A 25,055-nucleotide genomic window follows, 5' to 3' on the forward strand; every position below is an offset into this window, starting at 1 on the left:
AAACAGGTTGACATTCTTCTTCCTCAGATACAGAATCAATGTGAACCTAAAGACTATTTACAAAGCTATATTGTAGCTCAGAATTTAATATATTATTGATTAAAAACTGATTAAATTGTTTTGTAACTGAAGTGCCTGATTCTCTGTATTAATCTAGTTATTCCAGCCCCATTTTAAAAGTAAAATAGATACTGCCTTGTATTTTTAGCCTTGGGTCAATTATGGTTGAAAACCAAAAGCTTTCAGTGACCTCAAAATTGTTTATCTTGCAAACCTGTGATCTTTGTAAGTATCAGGTCACTGTCAACTAAAGTAAATAGAAATAGCCTATTCTTTTTGGCCTTACATAGAAATTACAACATTGTCACAGCTGCTAACTCTTAGCAATCCATGGTGTTTATCCTTCATACAAGCAGTTGTCGTAATGTGTGGTTGAAGAGTATGCATTAGGTTCAATCCCTAAGGAAATGGAACTTCCCGTGAATAGCTGAGCCACATACACCAGCAAGTTCCCAGGTTTGATCTCTGATCAGTGCAAAGTAGCTAATTTCAGTTAGGATACTGCAATTGCCTTGAATGCCCCTGGGTTGAGAAGAAAATTAATCACCATTATTGTGCCTGTTTGACTTGCAGCATGTAGGTATGGACACTGAGGGTGGAAACAAAATCAGACTTCATTATAATGCCCCTTCCCAACACTCAAACCTCTTGAAATTCATAGCAAAGCTTCGACTTAGATTTTTAAATAAATTTAAAGTACCCAATTCTTTTTTTTCCAATTAAGGGGCAATTTAGCGTGGCCAATCCACCTACCCTACATATCTTTGGGTTGTGGGGGTGAGACCCACGCACACGGGGAGAATGCAAACTCCACACGGATGGTGACCCGGGGCTGGATCGAACCCGCGACCTCAGCGCTGTGAGGCAGTAGTGATAACCACTGTGCCACCATGCTACCCACGCTTCAACTTAAATAATGATCACTTCGATAAGTTGCCAGAGAATAACTAGTGGCCACACTGCTGAATTTCAAGGGGCACAAATTGACATGGAAAAATACAATTAACTTCCAACTGTTGAAAAGGGCAGCATTACAAAAAAGTCTTCTGTGAAGTTTTTTTAAACCCATTATTTTACCTACTGAAATGGAGGACAGTGTAAAAGTGGGGGAAGAGTTAAGCGGTGTTAGTAATATTAGTGAGTACAATATTTACACAGCTAATTGTTCATTGATAAGCATTAGTCCAGACCTCTATAATTACTGTAATTTATCAGTGTAACCCAATGATCTGATGCTGTTTACATTAATGAGTTATCATGATAAAAAGGCAAATTGTTGAATTTGAAAGAAAATTAATAAACACTTAGCCATAGAGGACTCATTAATCAAGCCTAATTTGTCCTTTTTGGTAATTCCTAAGAAAACAATAATTAAATATCCATAAGCTGTGGAATTTAGGCTGCTTTGCATAGTATTAGTAATGCCTGTTCATGAAAGCCCTAATTAAAAGATGCACAGAAGATTAGACATGGGTGAAAAAGGGTCAGTCAGCAGTGCATACGATGTTGGCACTCCCAGTAGAAGGGGGGGGGAGAGCAGGAGGAACTGATCATATCAATTACACCCTACTCCATAATGCTTTCTGTTTTTAAATATATATATTTTTATTCAAATTTTTACATATTTTCAACAAACCCCCCCTTACAGAAATATGAAAAAACAAAGAACACATAAATAAATATCTTATAGCTATGTCACGTATTCCCCCAATATATAAGCCCCCCATTAAATGATACATAATGCTTTCTGTTAAGCAGTTACAGAGCACAATTTGTTAGGAAGAAGAAATGTGGCAGTGGAAGGCAGGCGCATTGTGAATTCAGTTGTACCAATTACAGCTCAAACTGACCTCGTAAAAGCTGCAGCATCTGCATTCCTTAACTGTATTTTTTTGTAGTGAATCCCCTCTATACATTCTTCATTGCACACATTTTAAAATCTTGTTGATATGCAAATTTAACACTCAACGTTAGTTAATTGGCAAAACTATGGAACCACAAAATTCTAATTTGCAATACTAAATGGATACATTCATCATTTTATTTTGGTGTAGAAATTGATTATTTTCAATAGATTGGTTCAGATCCATTCCGTATTCATCAGTATGTATCTTTTCACAGAAGATATTAATCTTGCCATCCAATCATCAGGCTTCTGTTAAATTAATTTTCTTTTTTTTAGAAGATATATTATTGAGGCATTTATAATTTTAACAATTTTAGACATCAAATTTCAACAAGAACAAAAATACAACAATGTAACCAACAAATCCCCCGAGCACAGACCCCAGCCAACATGGCTCACATAAACAGTGCCACCTTCTCCAGCCCCCCCTCCGTAGGTTCTCCTGCCCTCACTCGTTTCTCCCATGCCTCCCCTTTCTCTCCCCCCCCCCCCCCCCCCGCCCTGCTGACAGCTTAATTTTTCTCGAAGAAGTCGATGAATGGCTGCCACCTCCGAGCAAACCCCTGCAACAAACTTCTCAAGACGAATTTAATTTTTTCGAGTCTGAGAAACCCCGACATGTCGCTAACCCACAGCCCCAACTTCAGGGGCTCCGAGTCCCTCCATCCTCGTAAGATCCGTCTCCGGGCCACCAGGGAGGCAAAGGCCAGGACGTCGGCCTCTCTTACCCCCCTGGACTCCCAGGTCTTCCAACACACTAAAGATCACCACCTCTGGATTTGGCACCGCCCTCACTTGTAAGACCTCTGACATGGTGTCAGCAAACCCCTGCTAGAAACCCCTCGGCCTCGGACATGCCCAAAACATATGGACATGGACCCCCGCACAGCGCCCACACCTATCCTCCACCCCCTCAAAGAACCTGCTCAAAGGGCCAGTCATGTGTGCCCTGTGAACGACCTGGAATTGTATCAGGCTGAACCTGACGCACGACGAGGATGCGTTAACTCTCCTCAGGGCCCCCTCCTGTGATCCTGCCTCCACTGTCCCCACACCTTCAGGACTGCCACTACTACTGGGCTTGTGGAGTATCGAGCCGGTGAGAACGGCAGTGGTGCCGTTACCAGTGCCCCCAAACTCATGAGGCCGCCTCCACCCGCTCCCATACCGACCCCTCCCCCACTACCCACTTCCTGACCATCGCAATATTTGCTGCCCAGTAGTAATTAAGGAAATTCGGAAGAGCCAGACCCACCACGCCCCTGCTCCAGCAAAACCTTCTTCACCTGCAGGGTTTTACCCACACAAACAAATCCTAAGATCACTGCATTCAATTTTTTGAAGAACGCCTCGGGGATAAAAATTGGAAAGCTCTGAAAAACCAACAAAAACCTCGGGAGGACCGTCATTTGAACTGTCTGAACCCGCCCCGCCAATGACAATGGGAGCGCGTCCCAACTCCGAAGGTCCCCCCTCATCTGGTCTACCAACTGACCCAAATTCAGCTTATGCAGCTGCTCCCACTCCCGCGCCACCTGGATACCTAAATATCGAAAGCTCCCCCCACCACTTTGAACGGCATCTCACCCAATCCCTTTTCCTGCACCTCGCCTGGATCGCAAAGACCTCACTCTTACCCCTATTCAATTTGTATCCTGAGAACCGGCTGAATTCCTTCAATACGCGCATAATCCCACCAATCCCCCCCCCCCCCCCCCCCCCAAACGGGTCGGATATGTACAAAAGTAGATTGCCTGCATAAAGTGAGACCCTGTGCTCCCCACCCCCTGCCAGACCCGCGATGTTCTTTTTTAAAAAAAAGTTTTATTCTCCTTCACATTTTCATCCAAATTTAAACCCACCAAGAAACAATCAACAATAACAAATACTATGTCAATCCCCTGGTCAATAATCTCCACCTCCCACTAGCCCCCAAACAGCCCCCAACATTTTAAATACAAACATCAAAGAAAAGGAATCAGGAATCCACCCATACGTAGTCATCAACAACATACACAGTCCAACCCCCCCCCCCCCCTCCCCCATAATGTTTGATGTCATCCAATTCTTGAAAGTGCATAATGAATGAAGCCCATGAATTGTAGAATCCTTCCCCTCAACTCAAACTTCAGCTTCTCGAGTGTTAACAACTTCAACAGATCCCCCCCGCCACGCCAGGGCACAGGGTGGAACAACTGACTTCCACCCCAACAGGATCCGCCTTCGGGCGATCAGCGATGCAAAGGCTAAAACATCTGCCTCCGCACCCGCTTCAAACCCCGGCTGATCCGATATCCCGAATATGGCCTCCAGAGGACCTGGGTCTCACATGTACCACCTTCGAAAAACCTCCCTCCAATACCCTTCCAGCTCTGGACAGGACCAAAACATGTGAACGTGGTTTGCGGACCCCCTCCTCTTTCTCCCCCCCCCCCCCCCCCCAACACTCACAAACATCCTCCATCCCCTCAAAGAGTCGGTTCATCCTCGTCTTTGTGAGGTGCGCCCTATACACCACCTTCAGTTGTGTCAGCACTAGCCTCTCGCACAAATTGAGGCATTCACCCTCCTGAGCAGCTTACACCACAACCCCTCCTCCATACCTTCTCCCAACTCCTCCTCCCACTTTGTCTTAATCCCCTCCAGTGGTGCCTTCTGTTCTCCCAGATTCGCCGACACCGCCACCTTCTCCATTCCCCCTGACGTCAGCACCTCCTCTAACAGTGTGGAGACCGGCGCAACCGGAAAGCTCTGTATCTCCTTCTTAGCGAAATCCTGGGCCTGCATATACCTAAATATTTCCCCCTTCCCCAACCCATATTTCGCCTCCAGCACCTTCAGTCCCGCAAACCGGCCCCCCAGAAACACAACGTTTTTAATGCCATTGCCAACGGCTCTACAGCCAAGGCTAACAACAGTGGGGAAAGTGGACATCCCTTCCTCGTCCCCCGGTGTAACCTGAAATAGTCTGATCTCACCCGATTCGTCCGCACACTCGCCACCGGTGCCTGGTACAGCAACCGGACCCAGTCACAAAGCCCTGCCCAAACCCAAACCGCCCCAGGACCTCCCATAAGTATTCCCACTCCACCTGATCAAATGCCTTTTCTGCGTCCATGGCCACCACCACCTCAACCTCACGCATTAACATGAAGTAACCTCCTAATGTTGGTCACCAAATCCGCCCTTTAACAAACCCCGTCTAGTTCTTCCCTATTACCCCTGGGACGCAGTCTTCGATCCTTGTGGCTAGGATCTTCGCCAGTAGTTTGGCATCTACATTTAACAGGGAGATTGGTCTGTATGACCCACAGTTTTCTGGGTCATTGTCCCGCTTTAAAATGAGGGAGATCGACACTTGTGACAGCGTCGGGGGGAGCACTCCGAACTCCTTTGTCTCTTTGAAGGCCCTTACCAAAGCAGTCCCAAGACCCCTGAGAAATTCTTGTAAAATTCCACTTGGTACACGTCCGATCCCGGGGCCTTGCCTGATTGTATCGCCTCCAGCCCCTCTACAACTTCTTCTGTAAGCCCAATTGGGGCCCCCAGGCCCTCCACCAGCACCTCACCAACCTTCGGGAACTCCAACCCTCCCAGAAACAGACTCATCCCTTCTTCCCCGGCTGGGGGTTCCGACTCATACAATTTGCTATAAAACTCCCTAAACACCCCATTCACTCCCTCTGTGTCCAGGACCGTATTCCCACCTGTGTTCTTCACTTTCCCAATCTCTCTTTCCGCCTCTTGCTTCCTCAACTGGTGCACTAACATCCTGCTTGCTTTCTCCCCATACTCCGATACCGCCCCTGTCACCCTTCTCAATTGCCCTACTGCCTTACCCGTGGATAACAGCCCGAATTCCATTTGCAACCTCTGCTGTTCCTTTAGCAGCCCTTCCTCCGGGGCCTTTGCCTGTCTCCTGTCCACCTGCAGGATTTCTTCAACTAGCCTTTCTATCTCCACCCGCTCCGCCTTCTCCCTATGGGCCCAAATCGAAATAAACTCCCTCCTGACCACTGCCTTCAGTGATTCCCAAACCGTACCTGCCAAAACCTCCCCTGCATCATTAATCTCTACATATCCCCGGATGGCCTTCCTCGCCCACTCACACACCTCTTCCTCAGCTAATAGTCCCACATACAGCCTCTATTGCGGCCGCTGGACCCCCCCTTTGTTCACTCCTAAATCCACCCAGTGCAGGACATGGTCCGACACCACTATTGCCGAATACTCGACATCCACGACTCCTGCCAACAACGTCTTACCCAACACAAAGAAATCTATTTGAGAGTACACCTTGTGCACATGGGAGTAAAACAAAAATTCTTTCGCCTTCGGCCTCCCAAATCTCCATGGATTCTCCCCCCAGTCGGGAATCCACCCCAGCACCTGCCTCATAAATTCCACATCGTCCAGGGCATAGATGTTTACTAACACCACCTGCATCCCTTCCAATTTCCCGCTTACCTTAATGTACCTTCCCCCAGAGTCAGCCACTATCTTTCCCAACTTGAACGCCACCCACTTATTGACCAAAATTGCCACCACCTTCGTTTTAAAATTCAATCCCAAATGAAATACTTGCCCAACCCACCCCTTCCTCAGCCTAATCTGGTCCCCACCTTCAGGTGAGTCTCTTGTAGCATGGCACATCCGCCTTCAATCGCTTTAAGTGTGCGAACACACGGGCCCTCTTGACTGGCCCAATCAATCCTCGCACGATGCACGTGATCAGCCAGGCCGGGGGGTACCCTGATCCCCCTCCCCTGCCGATCAACCATAGTCCCTCTTGGGCCGGCCTATGTCCCGCATCTCCCCAGGTCCGCCCCCGGGGCCCACTGTCATCGATCCTCCTCCTCTTACACTTTAAAAGCCCTACCCCTGTCAGCAGTACTTGCCTCCATCCCCCACTAACCTTCACTTACTCCCTACTGCACTTCCGTGAACTAGCCCACTCAGCTAGCCTGGAAGCCCCCGCCCATGGCGTCTAGCATCCTACCCCCCACTGATTCCCCTCCACCACCTGCTCGAGCATTAGTGCAAACAAACCAAAACAATTCCTCCCCAAGCCCAAACAAAGAGACCAACCTCCCATCCTCTAACAAAAACCAAAAAGCAAACTTAAAGCCGAAAAAGAAAGAAATTGCCCCAAACACAAGTTAACAGCAGCACCACAGCATCTCCACCAAAGTTCAGTCCACCTTCTCCAGCCAGTCCATTGTTTCTGACAAATTCTACTGCCTCCTCTGCCAATCCAAAGAATAATTCCTGGCCTTAGTAGATCACCCACGGATGTGCCGGGTGCAGTAGCCCAAACTTCACACTCTTCTTGTAGAGGGCCGCCTCGACTTTGTTATAACTCGCTCTCCTCTTAGCCAGCTCTGCACCCAGGTCCTGGTACACTCGGATTTCACTGCCCTCCCAGGTGCAGTGCCTCGTCTGTCTGACCCACCTCATAATTTGCTCCTTGTCCAGGAAACGGTGCAATCGCCCTCGGCGGCATGTTCCCCTGGGGCTTCCTCATTAGCGCCCTGTGCGCTCGATCCACCTCAAAGGCCGTGCAAACGCACCCTCTCCTAGCAGCTTCCCCAGCATCCTCCCCATGTACGTGCCAGCACTGGCTTCTTCACTCCCCTCCAGTAGGCCCATAATCCTTATGTTCTGCCTGCGTGACCGGTTCTCCAGGTCTTCAACCTTCCCCTGGAGCCGCCTCTGCTGGTTTCTCATCAGCCCCATCTACATTGCCATCGAGGCAAGCTTCTCGTGTTCCCCCGCCACCTCCTCCATCTTCTGGATTGCCTGACCCTGGGCTGCCAGCTTCATCTCAACACGATCGACCATCTCCTTGATCGAATCCACCGACCGGGCCAGGTGCTCCAGACTCTCCTTAAGTTGCTGGGTGAACTTCTTGTTCAAGAAGCTCACCAGCTGGTCCGTCGAACACTAAGCCGGCAGGGCCGCTCCCTACCCCTCCGCCATCTCCACGTGCGTCGCAGGCGCCGCACCAGCTCCAACCGACTGATTCCCTCTTTTTCGACCGCTTCTGGCCCTCAGCTCCATACACCAGAGGGTCAATCTCTCCCACTCATTCTCCCGCACCAGGGAAACAATCCCAAAAAAACAGCATGAGTGGGAGCCACCAAATGTGTGACCACTCACTCCATGGCCGCCACCGGAAGTCCCTGTTAAATGAATTTTCTTTGCATTTTTATTTGTTTTCTTTAAACTGTGAACTGAAAAATGGGCATGCCCATGAAATGGAATATTTTAATATGCAGGAAATGTGCAGTGAAGTTTGATTACATGGACTGTCTTGTGGGGAAAATAAATGTAGAATGTTTTAAATTTCTGCACATGGTATGCCCCTCATGCAGTGGAGGAGAATGTTAGATGATACCGAAAAAAAAGCTATTTATTATGGCAAGATAAGTCAAAGCTATTACAAATTACTTTCAAGTGCAATGATTGTTGTGTAGGCAAGTACTGCAGCCATTACAGCAAAAGTGCCCTTTTAAAAGCTTGCTGAGTGCCATGTGATCCTTCTTGGTTCCATGCAGCATAAAATCTGTAGCTGTTGATTCCTCTTGTCAAGAATAACTGAAGAAGAGCCATCAGTGCCTCTATGTTGTTGCCTGTGTTTTGAAATTGGTGGTTTGATTCACATATTAGTCAGAACATGGTATTTACATAACCTTTATCTTTATTCAGCTGGAGACATTCAATATAGGTTCTTTCTCATTCGGTAAAGGGTTCTTTTCCAGTTTAAAAAAAAAGTCTGCCATTTACAAATTGAATCATCTATAACTATGCTTCCTCAACTTAGTTGAGTAGGATTATTCATTGCATTAACCAGGAATCAATCGTTAGAATTGAATCTGCAGTCCAATGTTAAAGAAGTAAATGAATATTATGGGTCAAAACGCTATCCTGCACAACTTGGCATTGATGTTAGTTGTTATAAGAGTATTGTTTTAGATATCTCCAGAATTGAAAGGAAAAGGATCAGACTTTTTTATAATCTGGTACCTTTTCTCCAGCTCTCATACTAAGGCATTGAGGGATGCTGAGACAGCTCCAATACCATAGACCTCCTAAATTCCTTGAGAGATGCAGTTTAGCATTTTGTGGCAATTAACGATAGTTCACAGACTATCTGATTAAGGGGCCTCTATTCCACTTTCCAGCATTTAAGATTCCAGGATGGTCAGCAAATCTTGGCTTCTTTCCTGATTGGTATTTGTGGCTCGGAGAAAAAGTCTGACGAGGAATGCTTGGAAAATATACTTTCATCAGAAGTTCACATCCTTGGACATTCCTTCTCCAGTAATCAATGTGATATTGAGATTTATTGCACCTACTTCTTGGCATTACTGGAGAGGGATTGGATGAATGCTATTATTCCCTTTTCATCCAATACTGGATGAGCAGAAACTTTGTCCAATTGAATATTGGGAAGACTGAAGCCACTGTTTTTGGTCTCCATGCCAAACTCCATTCTCTAGTTACCAATCCATCCCTCTCCCTGGCAACAGTTCAAAACTAAATCTGTATGTTTGCAACCTTGGTGTCATATTTGCCCCTGAGATTAGCTTCCAATCACACGATCACACCATCACTGAGACTGCCTGTATCCACCTCTGTAACATCAGGCTGTGGAGGCCAAGTCACTGAGAGTCTTTAAGACAGAGTTAGATAGGTTCTTGATTAACAAGGGGATCTGGGGTTACGGGGAAAAGGCAGGAGGATGGGGAAGAGAAACATGTCAGCCATGATCAAATGGCAGAGCAGACTCGATGGGCTGGATGGCTTAATTCTGCTCCTATATTTTTGGTCTTATCACCTAACTACGTCTGTCTCGGCTTTCTGCTTCTGAAACCTTCACTCATGCTTTGTTACCTCAAGACTTGATGCTTTCATTGCACCATTGGCTGGTTTCTTGCTATCGACCTTTTGTTAACTTGAGATGATCCAAAGTGCGAATGCCCATGTCTTAACTCCTATTAAATCCTGCTCACCTATCCTATCACCTCTGTTTTGGATGGCCTACATTGGTTCCCAGTCAGACAATGAGCGGAATTTTCCTCTCCCTCCGTGGCGTGCTCTCCAGCGGCGGAGGGTGGCTCGCCAGTGGCCAGCGGCCGGATCTTCTGGTCCCACCGTTGTCAATGGGGTTTCCCGGTGAATCCACAACCAGGGTGTGCCGTCAGTGAAACCATAAAATCCAGCAAGTATTAACAGCCAGAAAATCCTGCCCACTATCTTGATTTTAGAATTTCCATCCTTTTTTTCAAATCCCTTTGTGTACTCACCCCCCCCCCCCCTATTTCTGTAAACTCCTCTAACCCCTCAATCCTCTAATAGATCAGTGCTCATCTAATTCTGGTCTCTTGTGCATCCAGATTTAATTAGTCCAGGCCTTAAGCTCTGGAATTCCCTCCCTACACCTCTACCTCACTTTACTCCTGATCAAGCTTTTGGTCATCTGATCTAATATCTCCTTATGTGACACTATGTTGTATTATTGTTTGTATTGCCCCTGCGAAGTTGGTAGTATACCTATGTGTCGAAAGATTCCAGGTTTAAGACCTACTCCACTTTTGAGCACAAAAAACAAAGCAGCACTGAGGGAGTGCTGCAATGTCAGAGATGCCATCTTTCAATCAGATATTTAATGAAGGCCCCAGCTGTCTAGAGGTGGATGTGAAAGATCCCATGGCACTATTTTGAAGAAGAACAGGGATATTATCCCAGTTGTCCTGGCCAATATTTAGCCCATAACCAGCATCAGAAAAAACACGTCATGAGGCAGCTGTGCTAACTACTGTGCCACCATGCTGCCCACTAGAATCTATAATAAAGGATAACTGGACACTTAGAAAATAATGGTAGGATTAGGCAAAGGCAACATGGAATTATGAACAGAAAATCATGTTTGACAAACTTGATAGAGTTTTTTGAGGATGTAACTAGACAGAATAGATGAGGAGGAACCAGTGAACGTGGTGCATTTAGATTTTCGGAAGACTTTTGATTAAGTCCCAGACAGGAGGTTAGTAAGCAAATTTAGAGGACATGGAATTGGGGGTGATATACTGCCATGAAGTGAGAATTGGTTAGCAGACAGAAAACAGAGTAGGAATAAACAGGTCATTCTCAGATGGGAGACTGTGACTAATGGGGTACCACAATAATCAGTGCTGGGGCCCTGAAGGACAAGGGGGATAGGAATGTGATTGCCATGGGTCTTTTATATGGGGAATTTGCCTCGCTTGCTAATGGATCCTTTAATTTGTCTCGCTCATCAATGTGTAAGGCCTACCAAATTATTCCCCTTATTTCGTTACTGATTTGGCGTTGGCTAATTCCTTTGTAGATGGGAACTTCAATTGTCGCCTTAAACTCCTTGGTGGACAAACTCCCAGTAACCAAAAATCCCCTCACCCAATAGGCAAGGCACTAACATCAGTTTGCAAGGAGGTGAGGTATTTGGATGTGTGGAGAACACTGCATCCTAGGGATGAAAAATTCACTTTTCTTTCCTGCACCCTACCAATGTCATACTAGAATTGACTATTTCTTCATGCCAAAAACAATCCTACACTTGGTGGCTTCCTGCTCTATAGGTAGTATTGTGATCTGGGAACATACTCCTGTTTTCCTGGAATTTTTACTTAAGCCCCTCCCTGATCTAGGTCATGGAGATTTGACGTGTCTTTGCCAAGGGTACCTCATACTTTAAGACTGAATTGGATCTCTTTTACTCAGTCAATTATTTCTCGTGACATTAGCCCCTCTATCCTGTGGGAAACATATAAGGCTTATGCTAGGGGGCTAGTCATTTCATATACAGCTGACTAAAGGCAAAAAATGCTGGAGTGGCAGCGCCGGTTCAAAGTAAAATTGGCTGAAACAGAGAGGGAGTATGGCAGGAATCCTAACTGTTCACTACTGAAAGAAATTAATGCAATTTGAACAGTTCTGGATTCCTTGTTGACGCAACATGCTGAGAGGAGTTTAAGTTTGCCAAACAAAAGTTAAATGAGTTTGGAAACAAACAGAGTAGATACCTTGCTTTTCTTAGGAAGTGGGCTGACTCTAGGGCTATTCACTCTGTGCGAAACTCAGGGTAATAGAATGATTAAATCAGAGGATATTAACAAGTATTTAATGGTTCTTATGCCGATCTATAAGAAGTAGACCAGTCTGGGGATGCATTCACACTTGTGGAGCATTTCTGCTCTTCCCTTAAATTTCCAACAATCTCCAAGGACCAAAGATTGGTCCTGAATCCTCCCATTTCTAAAGGGAAAGTGGGTCTTGCCTTGCAGGAGCTTCAACCTGGTAAGACCCCTGGACCCGAGGTTTTGGATGTGAATTTTATAAGTGTGGTGGTATGTATTAGGGGTAATGTGGTACCTGTGAAGCCGAGAGGCTATTGGCTGACAGGTCCCGGGTCCTGGTTGGATCTGCCGACTTTTGGCTCCATCCTGAAGGCGGAGTATAAGAGCCCGAGCTTCTCCCCGCAGCCTCATTCTGTTGCTGAGCTGCTGGGGACAAGTCTCGCTTAATAAAGCCTAGATCGACTTCATCGCTTCTCATCTCGCGTAAGCCATTGTGCGCTAAAATAAGGAATTTAAAGGCTTGCAAATGGACCCTCTAAATGCCATGTATAGTCACTTATTTGAAGCAGGTTTGCTGCCGCAGACGCTCCGAGAGGCGAATATTTCCACAATTCTTAATGCAGACAAGAATTCTGAAGAGTGTGCATCCTATAGGCCAATTTCACTCCTGAATGTAGATTTGAAATTGTTAAAGTGGTAGCTCGGTGCCTGGAGGGAGTTCTCCCTATGATCATCCAGGACAATCAGACTGGGTTCATATAGGGCCGAAATTCGTGTAATAATATCAGGAGATTATTAAATGTCATTTAGGTCTTTCAAAAACGGACCTAAGATTGGTTGGTGATCTCCAGAGATGCAGAGAAAGCTTTGAACCGGGTGGAATGGAATTATTTATTTTAGACGCTTCAGCAGTTTGAGTTGGGAGGAGAGTATGTTGTGGATACAAGTGCTTTATAAAAGCTCTCTAGCGGCAATTCTTATGAGCGGTTATAGGTTATATAACACCATTTTGAACTCGGTACATGCGATGATGTGCATCATATTACCATGTTTTCATGGCTTTATCCTCGTCTCCCTCATCCTTTAGCTCAAGGTTTTTCAAAGTGGGGATCACAACCCATGGGTGGGTCGCCGGAGGGTGTCGAGAGGGTCACGGAGCGATGGGACGCAGCATTCCAGCATTTAAATTGGGGATGGCAGCCGCTGTCGGCTTTTAAATGAGAGTGAAATGAGGCTGTGTGCAGTCTTTCAACCATAAGTGGCAGCAGTGAGCAGGTCACATGCCCTGCACATGCTAACCACTGTGCCATCATGCCGTCCCGCAGCATGCTTTCATACAGTCTTTTCAGCCACCTGGCTCTGCTCTCAGATTCACTTTTTCTTTATTCCTTTATCCTTCCAGCTTTGTTCCCTAACTGTTATCTTGTTCAGTTATTTAAGTTTCAGCTATTTAAAGACATTTCCTAATGTCAGTTACTCACCAACCAATCAGCTTACTGCCCTGCCTGAACAGCTCCTGAACCTCGAGACGGCTGTCCCTCGCAGGTCCAGCTGCTCTCTGCTCCCAAGCCTTGTGCCGTATTTCTCCTACTGGGTACAGGCTGTCTCTCGCAGGTCTAGCTGCTCTCCGTTCCCGAAAATAAGCCGGGTAAGAATGTTGGCATTTATTGCACAATGATTTTAGTACAGGAGTAAAGAAGTCTTGCTACAATTGTATAGCGCCTTGGTGAGAGCGCACCTGGAGTGTTGTGTACAGTTTTGGTCTCCTTGTGTAAGGAAGAATTTACTTGACATGAGAGGGTATGCAACAAAGGTTTGACAAACGGATTGTCCTATGAGGAAATGTTGAGGAGACTAATCTCTCTAGTTTAAAAGAATGAGAGATGATCTCATTGAAGCATACATAATTCTTACAGAGCTTGACAGGGTAGATTCAGGAAGAATGTTACCCCCGGTTGGGCGACAGGGGTTGCGGTCTAGAACCAGAGGATGTCGTCTCAAATAAGAGGCAGGCCATTTAAGACAGATGAGAATTTCCTCATTCAGAGGGTGGTCAATCTTTGGAATTCTGTAGCTCGGAGGGCTTTGGAAGTTCAGTCACTGAGTATATTCAAAACTGTGTTAAGGACCCTGCTGATGTTACCTGTGAGAGTGTCTCAAAACCCCAAAGGATAACTTGAAACATTGGCTCTTTGTGGTGTGTTTTTGTTTGGAATAATGTGAGGAATCATGTGCAACCCAGTAGATGCTGAAAACCGCCATCTGAAACAAAGACTTTTTTTCCTTTTACTTACTTTCTTTACCCCTTTCCACCTCTCATTGTTTGTCCGTCTTGTGTGTGTATGTAGAATTTGAAGTGGGGGTTAGGAATTTAGATGAAGGTGGGTTTGTTGCATATCTTATTATAGTTTTTGTTATAAATCGACTGTAATTGTGTTTTCATTTACAAACCCAGTGGCTGTAATTATTGGGCAGCCAAGGACCAAATACTTCGGATACTTTTCTCCGAGTTATTGGTTAATTCACATGTGTTGTGATTCCGGGTCAAGTGGGGCTGGACTTGACCGTGCACTAGCCCAGGGTTTCGGAACCATTTAGACTAGTATTTTTCAATAACTTATTTTTGTCAGCCAGTGCTTTTTACCCCACAAGGAAAATAATATCTGAGACTGGATCTAGGAACAGACTTGTATTTTATTTTGATGTATATTTTATCCACTAATACCCCCCCACCCCACCAACCAAAAATTTATTGGAAGCTGCTTATCACCAGCATTGAGAAGGCTGAAAGGTTCAGAAACATTCCATTGCAAAGAATAGTCCTGCCAGCGTTCTCTGTATCATTTTTTTTCAGTTGTGTGTCTTTAATAGTTGATAATTGAGTTATTTTGGCTTGTGAATAATGTATTGGGATCTTAATTAGTCATCATTTTGTCTTTATATAAATCATTATGCTCTTACTGCCACTGATTAATGATTCTGATCATAGTCCAGTTCTGATTCAAAGTTCATCTAAATTGCACAGATTTCGTTTTCTGATTTTGTTCAGCATGTGCATGCACACATGCACGTTCCGCCTTCCCATGATTTTCTTTGGCTCGTTAACCCTTGCCATTTTCACACAGTGGAAGAGAGCTTTCTCTTGTCTTGTATTGTCACATATCAGGATGGTCTGACATTTCAGAAGCATTATGGTTACTTGCAAAAGTTGTCAATGTTTTGCAGAATGTATTTGAGATTGAAACCTTTATGAAAGTAAAGTGCCAAGAATAAAATTCCAACTTATTGTTGAGAAATGCGCTAAACATTTCCGTATTGACCAATAATTTCTGCAGCTAATGATGGATAGCTAGTACAGAGTGCAAAATATTCTTAACAGATAGATAATTGGAATCATAATCTGCATCTAATCATACATTAATAACCTTCAGGCTAGCAGTTATTTATTTACTGAATAATAAAAGGTGCTTTCTGACAAGGTCATTACAAAAAGAAAACTCAAGAAGATGAACTTAACAGGGTAGATTTGATTTTGTAGTGTTCATAAAATCATTGAATCCCTACAATGCAGGGAGGCCATTCAGCTCATCGAGTCTGCACCGACCCTCTGAAAGAGCACCTTACCTAGACCCACTTCCCCCGTCCTATCCCCGTAATCCCTTAGCCCCACCTAACCTGCACATCTTTGGACTATGCGAGGAAACCGGAGCACCCAGAGGAAACCCACACAGACACACTGAGAATGTGTAAACTCCACACAGACAGTCGCCCAAGGCCGGAATTGAACCCAGGTTCCTGGAGGTGTGATGCAGCAGTGCTAACCACTGTGCCACCATGTACATTTCATGACTCATTAGTCCTAGGTTTGATTCTCATCTATTTTCAGCAGGAGTACCCTGCAAAGCGTTTTTTTTTTTTTGAAGAGGAAGCAGATGACCAAGTGAAATTTGCAGCTTTAGACACAATCATGGAAAGACTAGAATGTAATGACAACAAAATTCATTACTTTTATTTCTAAAAATCTATTTGCCTGATGACAAAATCTGTATTCATACAGTGCTGAAGGAGGCCCTTCGGCCCATCAGATCTGCACCAGCCCTCTGAAAGAGCTCACTAGCTATGGCCTATCCCCATAACCCCACCTTACATGCACATCTGTGGACTATGGGAGGAAACCTTAGCACCCAGATGTAACTCACGCAGACACTGGGAGAATGTGCAAACTCCACACAGTCACCCATCCCTTTAGTCTTGCAGAGCAGAGTGTCCTCGGTTCAATTTTGTGTGACAAAATGTTGTGTTACCTGGCGTTGGATAGGGCTGGAGCAACTAATTTTGCGCCCCTGAGCTAGGGTAGGAAAAATCGGACAGTCGTCTTGATCCTCAACTCTGATTGCAAATGTGGATGCATAGTGACTGGGTGAAAGCAATATTAGGCTTTGCTCAACTTGAGTTGCCTGCTGGCCATTTTGCTGCCATTCGCATATGGATAATAACCGTGGTTTCTTCCCAGTCACCAAAACAGTCTCAGGGTCTAGAGAATCCTGAAGTTCAATGTAATAAAAACAAAGCTAGACTAATTAAATTGTCACATTTATGAAGTATTGTAAGGTGCCCACTATTTGTGAAACTTTGTCCCAGCAAGGAGAATTTTGGAGAGGAGGAAAATGTAATTAATGATCAAGACTAGCTTCTTTTTGGAAAACTATTACATTTAAATTAATGTTGCACTCTCAACAGTTCTAGTTCAACAAATTATTTCAAAGATGTATTCCATTTCGCTATTTTCAATCACTAGCAGTGTACAAGTTTTAAAAAGTGATGTCAAATATTTGATTTCCTGATATCGTACATGTCGGTAAAAGAACATAAAAGTGGACTATAGCTAATTATAAATGTATGACAATTGTACAGCTTGTATATTTGAGTTTTGTATATTCTTTGAGGACCCGACCATATTGTACCCTCTCAGCATTAGCATGAGCAGGAAATCAACCCCACCCCCTCAGAAAAGTAAAAGAGAGCTCATTGCTGTATACTTTCCTATTTAATTTGACATACGTTAATTTATTTTCCTTAATACTTAAATGCAGCTCTGCAATTTTAACCCAAAAGTGGCATGCAGACTGTCTTTGCATATCAAAACAATTCTGACCTAATTTTTGTGGATTAGGTGCAAGCTCTTGAATCTTGAGAATATTTATAATGCTTTAATTAATGTTATATTTATCGTGAAGGGCAAAGACATCGTGAGCAGACATTAAAATTAATGCTTTATGAAGTTTTTCCTCAGAACATTCTTGATTGATGGTGCTGTACTTCTAACTGTCCTATGCTTTTTGCCAAGGACTTTTTTGGTTGGAAGGGAAGATTTTTAATAATAATTATAAAAGTAGCAATAGAAAATAATTTTTGTATACTTTAATCATTTTTCTGAATGCATAATTTGTATTATGACTAAACATGGAAATTTTGGATTTGCACATATTAGATAGCAAATTAGTTTGAGATTCTTTTTTCCCCCCCCCTTTTAAAAAAAATTTAGATTACCCAATTCATTTCTTCCAATTAAGGGTCAATTTAGCGTAGCCAATCAACCTACCCTGCACATCTTTGGGTTGTGGGGGCGAGACCCATGCAAACACGGGGAGAATGTGCAAACTCCACACGGACAGTGACTCAGAGCCGGGATCGAACCTGGGACCTCGGCGCCGTGTGGCAGCAATGCTAACCACTGTGCTGCCCGTCTGAGATTCTGGCCCTAATGTACACCAGTTATTTGAAGAGTTGAGGATATTTTTCCAGTATACTGTTCTATCCATTTAAAATAACCATTGTTGATAAACATGTCTTGGTTGCTATTGGAATAATATCTACAGTAACTTCAATTTGATTGAAATTGTCCATCAACAAAATAAAATGGTTGAGTAAAGAATGTATTTGTTTAAACCTCAAATTATTTTTGGCAATCAAATCAAAAGTGCATATTTGTGCAGTCTAGAAAGTGGAGTGCTGCAACTGGAGGTTCTGTGTAAAGATACTGTTGTTGTGCCCTTTTCAAGGGCAATTTAGCATGGGCATTAAATGCTACTCTAGCCAGCGACACCCACATTGCATGAACAAATTTTTAAAAATGGTTTCTGGTTTTTAATAACATTTTATGATTGCTGGACACATTTTGCCTTTTCATGTGGATGGAATTCACTTTATGTACTCCAATATGCAATGGGCATGCCAACTACTTTAACGAAATGCAGCCTTATATTTTGAATGGGATACATAAAAATCTTGTAATATCTGTAGTGTTATCAGTTATTCAGCACTCTCTTGCTTGTCATCATGTATCTTCACTTGGATAATGGGGTCATTTTATTAAGCGTGCACTTAAAACCCCATTGATGGGAATTGGATTCTTTATTCCATTCATTTCTGGAAACAAAACTAGTACCTGTGATGTTTCGCTTCAATTGAATATGCTGATTTGAGTCATGAAGAAGCCCTATTCCGTTTAAGGGAATAGAATCCTCAATTGTTATCGCTGTTGATAGAATCACTGATATTGTGACTTTATTGCCACCAATCTGCCAATAAAAATGTATTAACAGTTTTTAGAAGAACATAGAACATAGAACGATACAGCGCAGTACAGGCCCTTCGGCCCACGATGTTGCACCGAAACAAAAGCCATCTAACCTACACTATGCCATTATCATCCATATGCTTATCCAATAAACTTTTAAATGCCCTCAATGCTGGTGAGTTCACTACTGTTGCAGGTAGGGCATTCCACGGCCTCACCACTCTTTGCGTAAAGAACCTACCTCTGACCTCTGTCCTATATCTATTACCCCTCAGTTTAAAGCTATGTCCCCTCGTGCCAGCCATTTCCATCCGCGGGAGAAGGCTCTCACTGTCCACCCTATCTAACCCCCTGATCATTTTGTATGCCTCTATTAAGTCTCCTCTTAACCTTCTTCTCTCCAACGAAAACAACCTCAAGTCCATCAGCCTTTCCTCATAAGATTTTCCCTCCATACCAGGCAACATCCTGGTAAATCTCCTCTGCACCCGCTCCAAAGCCTCCACGTCCTTCCTATAATGCGGTGACCAGAACTGTACGCAATACTCCAAATGCGGCCGTACCAGAGTTCTGTACAGCTGCAACATGACCTCCCGACTCCGGAACTCAATCCCTCTACCAATAAAGGCCAACACTCCATAGGCCTTCTTCACAACCCTATCAACCTGGGTGGCAACTTTCAGGGATCTATGTACATGGACACCTAGATCCCTCTGCTCATCCACACTTCCAAGAACTTTGCCATTAGCCAAATATTCCGCATTCCTGTTATTCCTTCCAAAGTGAACCACCTCACACTTCTCTACATTAAACTCCATTTGCCACCTCTCAGCCCAGCTCTGCGGCTTATCTATGTCCCTCTGTAGCCTGCTACATCCTTCCACACTGTCGACAACACCACCGACTTTAGTGTCGTCTGCAAATTTACTCACCCACCCTTCTGCGCCTTCCTCTAGGTCATTGATAAAAATGACAAACAGCAACGGCCCCAGAACAGATCCTTGTGGTACGCCACTTGTAACTGAACTCCATTCTGAACATTTCCCATGAACCACCACCCTCTGTCTTCTTTCAGCTAGCCAATTTCTGATCCACATCTCTAAATCACCCTCAATCCCCAGCCTCCGTATTTTCTGCAATAGCCTACCGTGGGGAACCTTATCAAACGCTTTACTGAAATCCATATACACCACATCAACTGCTCTACCCTCATCTACCTGTTCAGTCACCTTCTCAAAGAACTCGATAAGGTTTGTGAGGCATGACCTACCCTTCACAAAGCCATGCTGACTGTCCCTGATCATATTATTCCTATCTAGATGATTATAAATCTTGTCTCTTATAATCCCCTCCAAGACTTTACCCACTGCAGACGTGAGGCTCACCGGTCTATAGTTGCCGGGGTTGCCTCTGCTCCCCTTTATGAACAAAAAGAGTTTTATTTTTGTTGCACTGTCAGAACTGGCATTTTCCATTCTGGCAGATCGAACTATCTGCATTTGTCGCTCGGCACAGTAGCACAGTGGTTAACACTGTTGCTTCACAGCTCCAGGGTCCCAGGTTCAATTCCCGGCCTGGTCACTGTCTGTGTGGACTCTATACGTTCTCCCTGTGTCTGTGTGGGTTTCCTCTGGATGCTCCGGTTTCGTCCCACAGTCCAAAGATCTGCAGGTTAAGTGGATTGGCCATGCTAAATTGCCCTTAGTATCCAGAAAAAATTAGGTAGGGTTACGGGGATAGGATGGAGGCGTGGGCTTAAGTGGGGTGCTCTTTCCAAGGGCCGATGCAGACTCGATGGGCCAAATGGCCTCCGTCTGCACTGTAAATTCTATGATTCTGACTATACTTGGAATAGTGATGAATGCAATTGCTCAATATTTTGTCTGTCATTTCAGCTGATCTGAGGGATCATAGAATCACTACAGTACAGAAGGAGCCACTCGGCCACTGAGTCTGCAAGGACCCTCCAAAAGAGCACTCCACCTATCCCACCCTGTACAAGTAACCCAATATCCCCACCAAACCTTTTGCACCCTAAGGGGTAATTTAGCAAGGCCAATCCACCTAACCTAATCTTTGGACTGTGGGAGGAAACAGGAGTATCCAGAGGAAGCCCATGTAGACATGGGGAGAATGTACAAACTCCACACAGACAATGACACAAGGCTGGAAATGATCCCGAATCCTTGGTGCTGTGAGGCATCAGTGAACTACTGGGCCACCGTGCCGTCCTGTGAAACTTAATAGATTGGTTAGGTGATGCAGCAGACCAATTTTTAAAAATCACACCCTTCCAGAAAGAGGGAGGCATGTTTTCTGCTTTTGCTGTTTTGACATTTACCCATCCTTTCTTGAAGAAGGCATTCACAGGCATATCGAGTTCTTCAGGTCTTTACTTAAGTAGTCATTCTTCATATGTGAACCCAGATGGGAAATGCAAACTATTTGATTCTGGCAGGCATCATAGTGGAGTGTGTTATTTCTAGTGTGTCTTGCTGCAGATCAAATTGCCATTGCGCTCTCATTTGGCAGAAATTTGCTTTTAAATATTAACATTTGTTTCTTTCATTTTCAGTTTAAATTTCAAAGATCCTGAGGCAGTCAGAGCCCTTACATGTACACTGTTGAAGGAGGACTTTGGACTGATGATTGACATCCCATTGGAGAGATTGATTCCAACTGTTCCTTTGCGGCTCAACTACATACATTGGGTTGAAGATCTGATTGGCAGTGACGCTGTTAAAAGTAAACTCATCCGAGGAATTGACATTGGTATAAAGCCTAGTTTTCATTCTCTCTTTCATCAAAGTCTAGCTAATTAGTTTGAAATGATTATCTCCTGTTGGACCCCAATGACCACATTCTTAGTTCAGTATCACCAGGATTTCAATGAGGTATAGAATCACAGAATTTACAGTGCAGAAGGAGGCCATTTGCCCCATTGAGTCTGCACCGGCCTTTGGAAAGAGCACCCCGTAACCCCACCTAACCTTTTTGGACACTAAGAGCAGTTTAGCATAGCCAATCCACCTAACCTGGACATCTTCAGACTGTGGGAGGAAACCGGAGCACCCAGAGGAAACCCACGCAGACACGGGGAAAACGTGTAGACTCCGCACAGACACTGACCTAAGCCAGGAATCGAACCTGGGACCCTGGAGCTGTGAAGCAACAGTGCTAACTAACCACTGTGCTACCATAGTGATATAATGTCAGGAATGTGAAATTTTCACAGTGCATTACTTAAGTCAAAAAACATTGGGCAACACAATAAAACTTAGAAAACATTTTGAGCTTTATAACATCAATGATAATTTGAGGTGAAAAAGAATATTGTGTGGGAGTATTAGTATTACAAAACTATAGCATTTTGGTTCCAGGTTGTTTTCCATATTAATGCTTGTGACAATGCTATCTTTATGGAAAGATACTGTGTGAAACCAAAGGAGGGCTTGATGGTTCTATGGCCACTTTTGCACTATTGCCTGGAAGTAGCCCAGTGTAAAGTGGACTTGTTTCTTTTTGTTGATGAGGGTGAGTTTCTGTCTGTTTTTTCTTTCTGCTTGGGGTTTGCTTTGGACCTCTGACTTCTGAGTTGACCGAGTTTTCAGGTTGGTAACTTGCCACATGACAAATCACAAGGATGTGTCAGTATTTTGACCCTTTGTGGCGCATTGTGTTATCATTTTAAGACATTATGCTTCTGGCGTTTCTTATGTAAAATAAACTTGTGTAATTTTTTTGACAAAAGACCTAGTTGATACATTGTGATACTTAGTTGATACTGGTGCTATATTCAGCCTACAAAAGCTGCAAGAGCGTGGATAATTTGGAAATAATGTAGTAAACCTCAAATCCTATAGTAGCAGAAAGTTATCTAGCACTAAATCACCATCTGCTAAAACTGGTCCATTCGGACATAAATACAATAATTAGTCCTGCCAGTGAGCTCCCAGCCACAGCTCTTAATCTGCCTGTGTCAGCTCATTGTTTTTTCAACTTGCCATTGGGATCTGTGATACCTTACACAGAGTTGATGCCTAAATTGTGGGAATCTGGGGTTTGTACTTTACTTCCACACAAAAACCTTGACATTACCACTAACCATGGCAGACATACAGCTGATTACAACTTCCACGATATTTCTTTATGAAGAAGGACCATCAGTCTTTTTAATAGTGTTGTAAGTAAACATATAAATATATTGTCTGCATGTATGAGAATTGAGTTTTTTTTATAGAAGGAAATTAATAGGATAGAAAAGTTTTGGTAGTCAAAAATGTTTGGTAGTCAAAAGTCCAGTGCAATCCAAATCATGACCTTCATTTGCTGATGTAAAGTGATCCTAGTTACTTGTTACAAATCTTAATGTTTTACATGATACCCACCTTAAATTGCTATTATACCAGGTCAATTCAGTCACTAAATGGCACAAATTGTCAATGAACTCAAATAACCTCCACTACTCTCTTCCGTGTTAAGTCTCCCCCATTTAAAGCTGTCATAATTAAACACTATCATTTTACATATGAACAGACAGTGTTACATATAGGGGAGAGAGGCAAGCCTAAACTCCTTAATTTTCTTGCTGTCATTCCACAAGGAGAGGTGTTTCAATTTTTGAAATAGGCTGTGACATATTTCCCCAAACTCAGTTTGTGGGGTAAATTTTTAAAGTAACACACAGCAAACTCTTCAGTGTTAAATCAGATGTATTGTCTATTCATTCAAATCTGGGGGGATGGTCGGAACGTCATACACATGCACACAATAAGAAGATAGGAAGGAAAAGTTTTTACAACTAAGAATAACTGCAAGGAAAAGAACCACAACTATGGATATTGGTTCACGTGGTTGCCAGAATCCAGAAAGTCAGAGTTCAGAGAGTGTTTCTTCAGAGTTTAGGCGGATTCACCTATCTGAAGCAGGAGTTGCAGAATTCCTTTAAAGCTAATCACGACTCAGCAAAATTAGGTTGGTATACAATGATTTGGTCTGCTTAGCTGGCGATAGCACGAATCTTCCAGAGAAGCAGGCTTTGAGGAGACTTGATGCAGGCCGTTGGTCAGTGTGGTGTCCTGCTGTGGTATTTGCAGGCTGGAGATTAAAGAGCAGACTGAGATGCGAGTCTAGAAATGTAATATTAAAACTTGCCAAAGGCCAGAAGCTTAAGTCATGTAATGTTGCCCTTTAATGACTCAATTGCAGGCTAACAAGCAGTTTCTATGCCTCTGGTCAAAATCCATTGTTCACCTTCGGGGATAGATGGTAGCTACTTGCCTCACTGCTGGTATAATTTATTTTGTTGGCTCTCCCTTTGTTATAAGACCAGGATGGGGAGACAGGTCCTCTGCTAGTTCCTGGTTTAGTTGATTACAATGTGTACTCACATTGAGAGGTGTGATTCCACTAGGATGGAGGGTTAAATTTTTGTCCTGTAAATACGGTTGAAAATTTCCAGAAACTGTAGCCAACTTGTGAATCATGTATCCTGTAGCAGCCGTCTATTGGTTCAGTAAAGTCCACTTTTTAAACAAATGAAAAGGTATGGTTTAATTTAAACAGTTTACGATCTCTTTCATGCCTTGGGAACAAGGCAACAGCTTTCATTTTGTTTTGGAATAATCAAATGTTAATCAAGCTACTTGGTCAACCAAACATGGTTCCTTGTCTGCTGAGTGGAAGATGTTCTATATATATTTGGTAATAATTGATGGAGGCCAAAATATTCCAACTTTGCTTGCTGGTGTGTATTCAATTAACTGTTATCAGCTGAGGTAGCAGAGGAGCAGGGAGCACCACAATATGGCTTTAGACAACTTGGTCTAAGACAGTGAAACAAGCCACATTGGGTTTTCATTTCTGATTGATAAAAGTGTGCTTACAGGAATATCAGAATCCAGTTTAGATGTGATGTCTTGCTTGATAAAATAGTCAGCATGTACTCACTGTGAAAACAGAAATGAATAATTATTTCCATAAGGGGCAGGAATGGTTGGGAACACGGAGGGAGAATTCAGAATGTCCTATTCACCGAACAAACACGTCTTTTGGGACTTGTGGGAGGAAACCGGAGCACCCGGAGGAAACCGATAGACATGGAGAACGTGCAGACTTGTTCTTGCCTCTTGTGCAATTGTTCAGGTGGAATCACTACCTTTTAGAAGTAGAGAGGGGTGACAAATCAAATAAAGAATAAAATGGAAATCAGGTTCACCATACTCAATGAAAAAACACAATTTTCAATGCTGAACAAAATGGCACTAATGCTTGGACTAAAATACCATATGAACTAGTGGTTGCTATCAAATGCCACAAATTACATTAATCACAATGTTTGAAACTGGAGATGGCATTCTTATTGTTCTTTGGCTATTTTTCCAGAAGA

The 25,055-nt window shown here is 43.7% G+C and overlaps 1 protein-coding gene across 2 annotated transcripts in view; it reads left to right on the forward strand.

Annotated features, from left to right (window-relative positions):
• The window catches only part of mettl16 (methyltransferase 16, N6-methyladenosine), a 162,951-nt gene that overhangs the window by 65,311 nt on the left and 72,585 nt on the right, over positions 1 to 25,055 (forward strand). For both annotated transcript variants that reach the window (XM_072469756.1, XM_072469755.1), the window contains exon 3: positions 21,243 to 21,439. In XM_072469756.1, coding sequence (XP_072325857.1) covers positions 21,243 to 21,439 — 197 coding nt within the window. The remainder of the gene's footprint in view (positions 1 to 21,242; positions 21,440 to 25,055) is intronic.

The sequence above is a fragment of the Scyliorhinus torazame genome, chromosome 12 (genome assembly GCF_047496885.1).
Source record: "Scyliorhinus torazame isolate Kashiwa2021f chromosome 12, sScyTor2.1, whole genome shotgun sequence".
Lineage (NCBI taxonomy): Eukaryota > Metazoa > Chordata > Chondrichthyes > Carcharhiniformes > Scyliorhinidae > Scyliorhinus > Scyliorhinus torazame.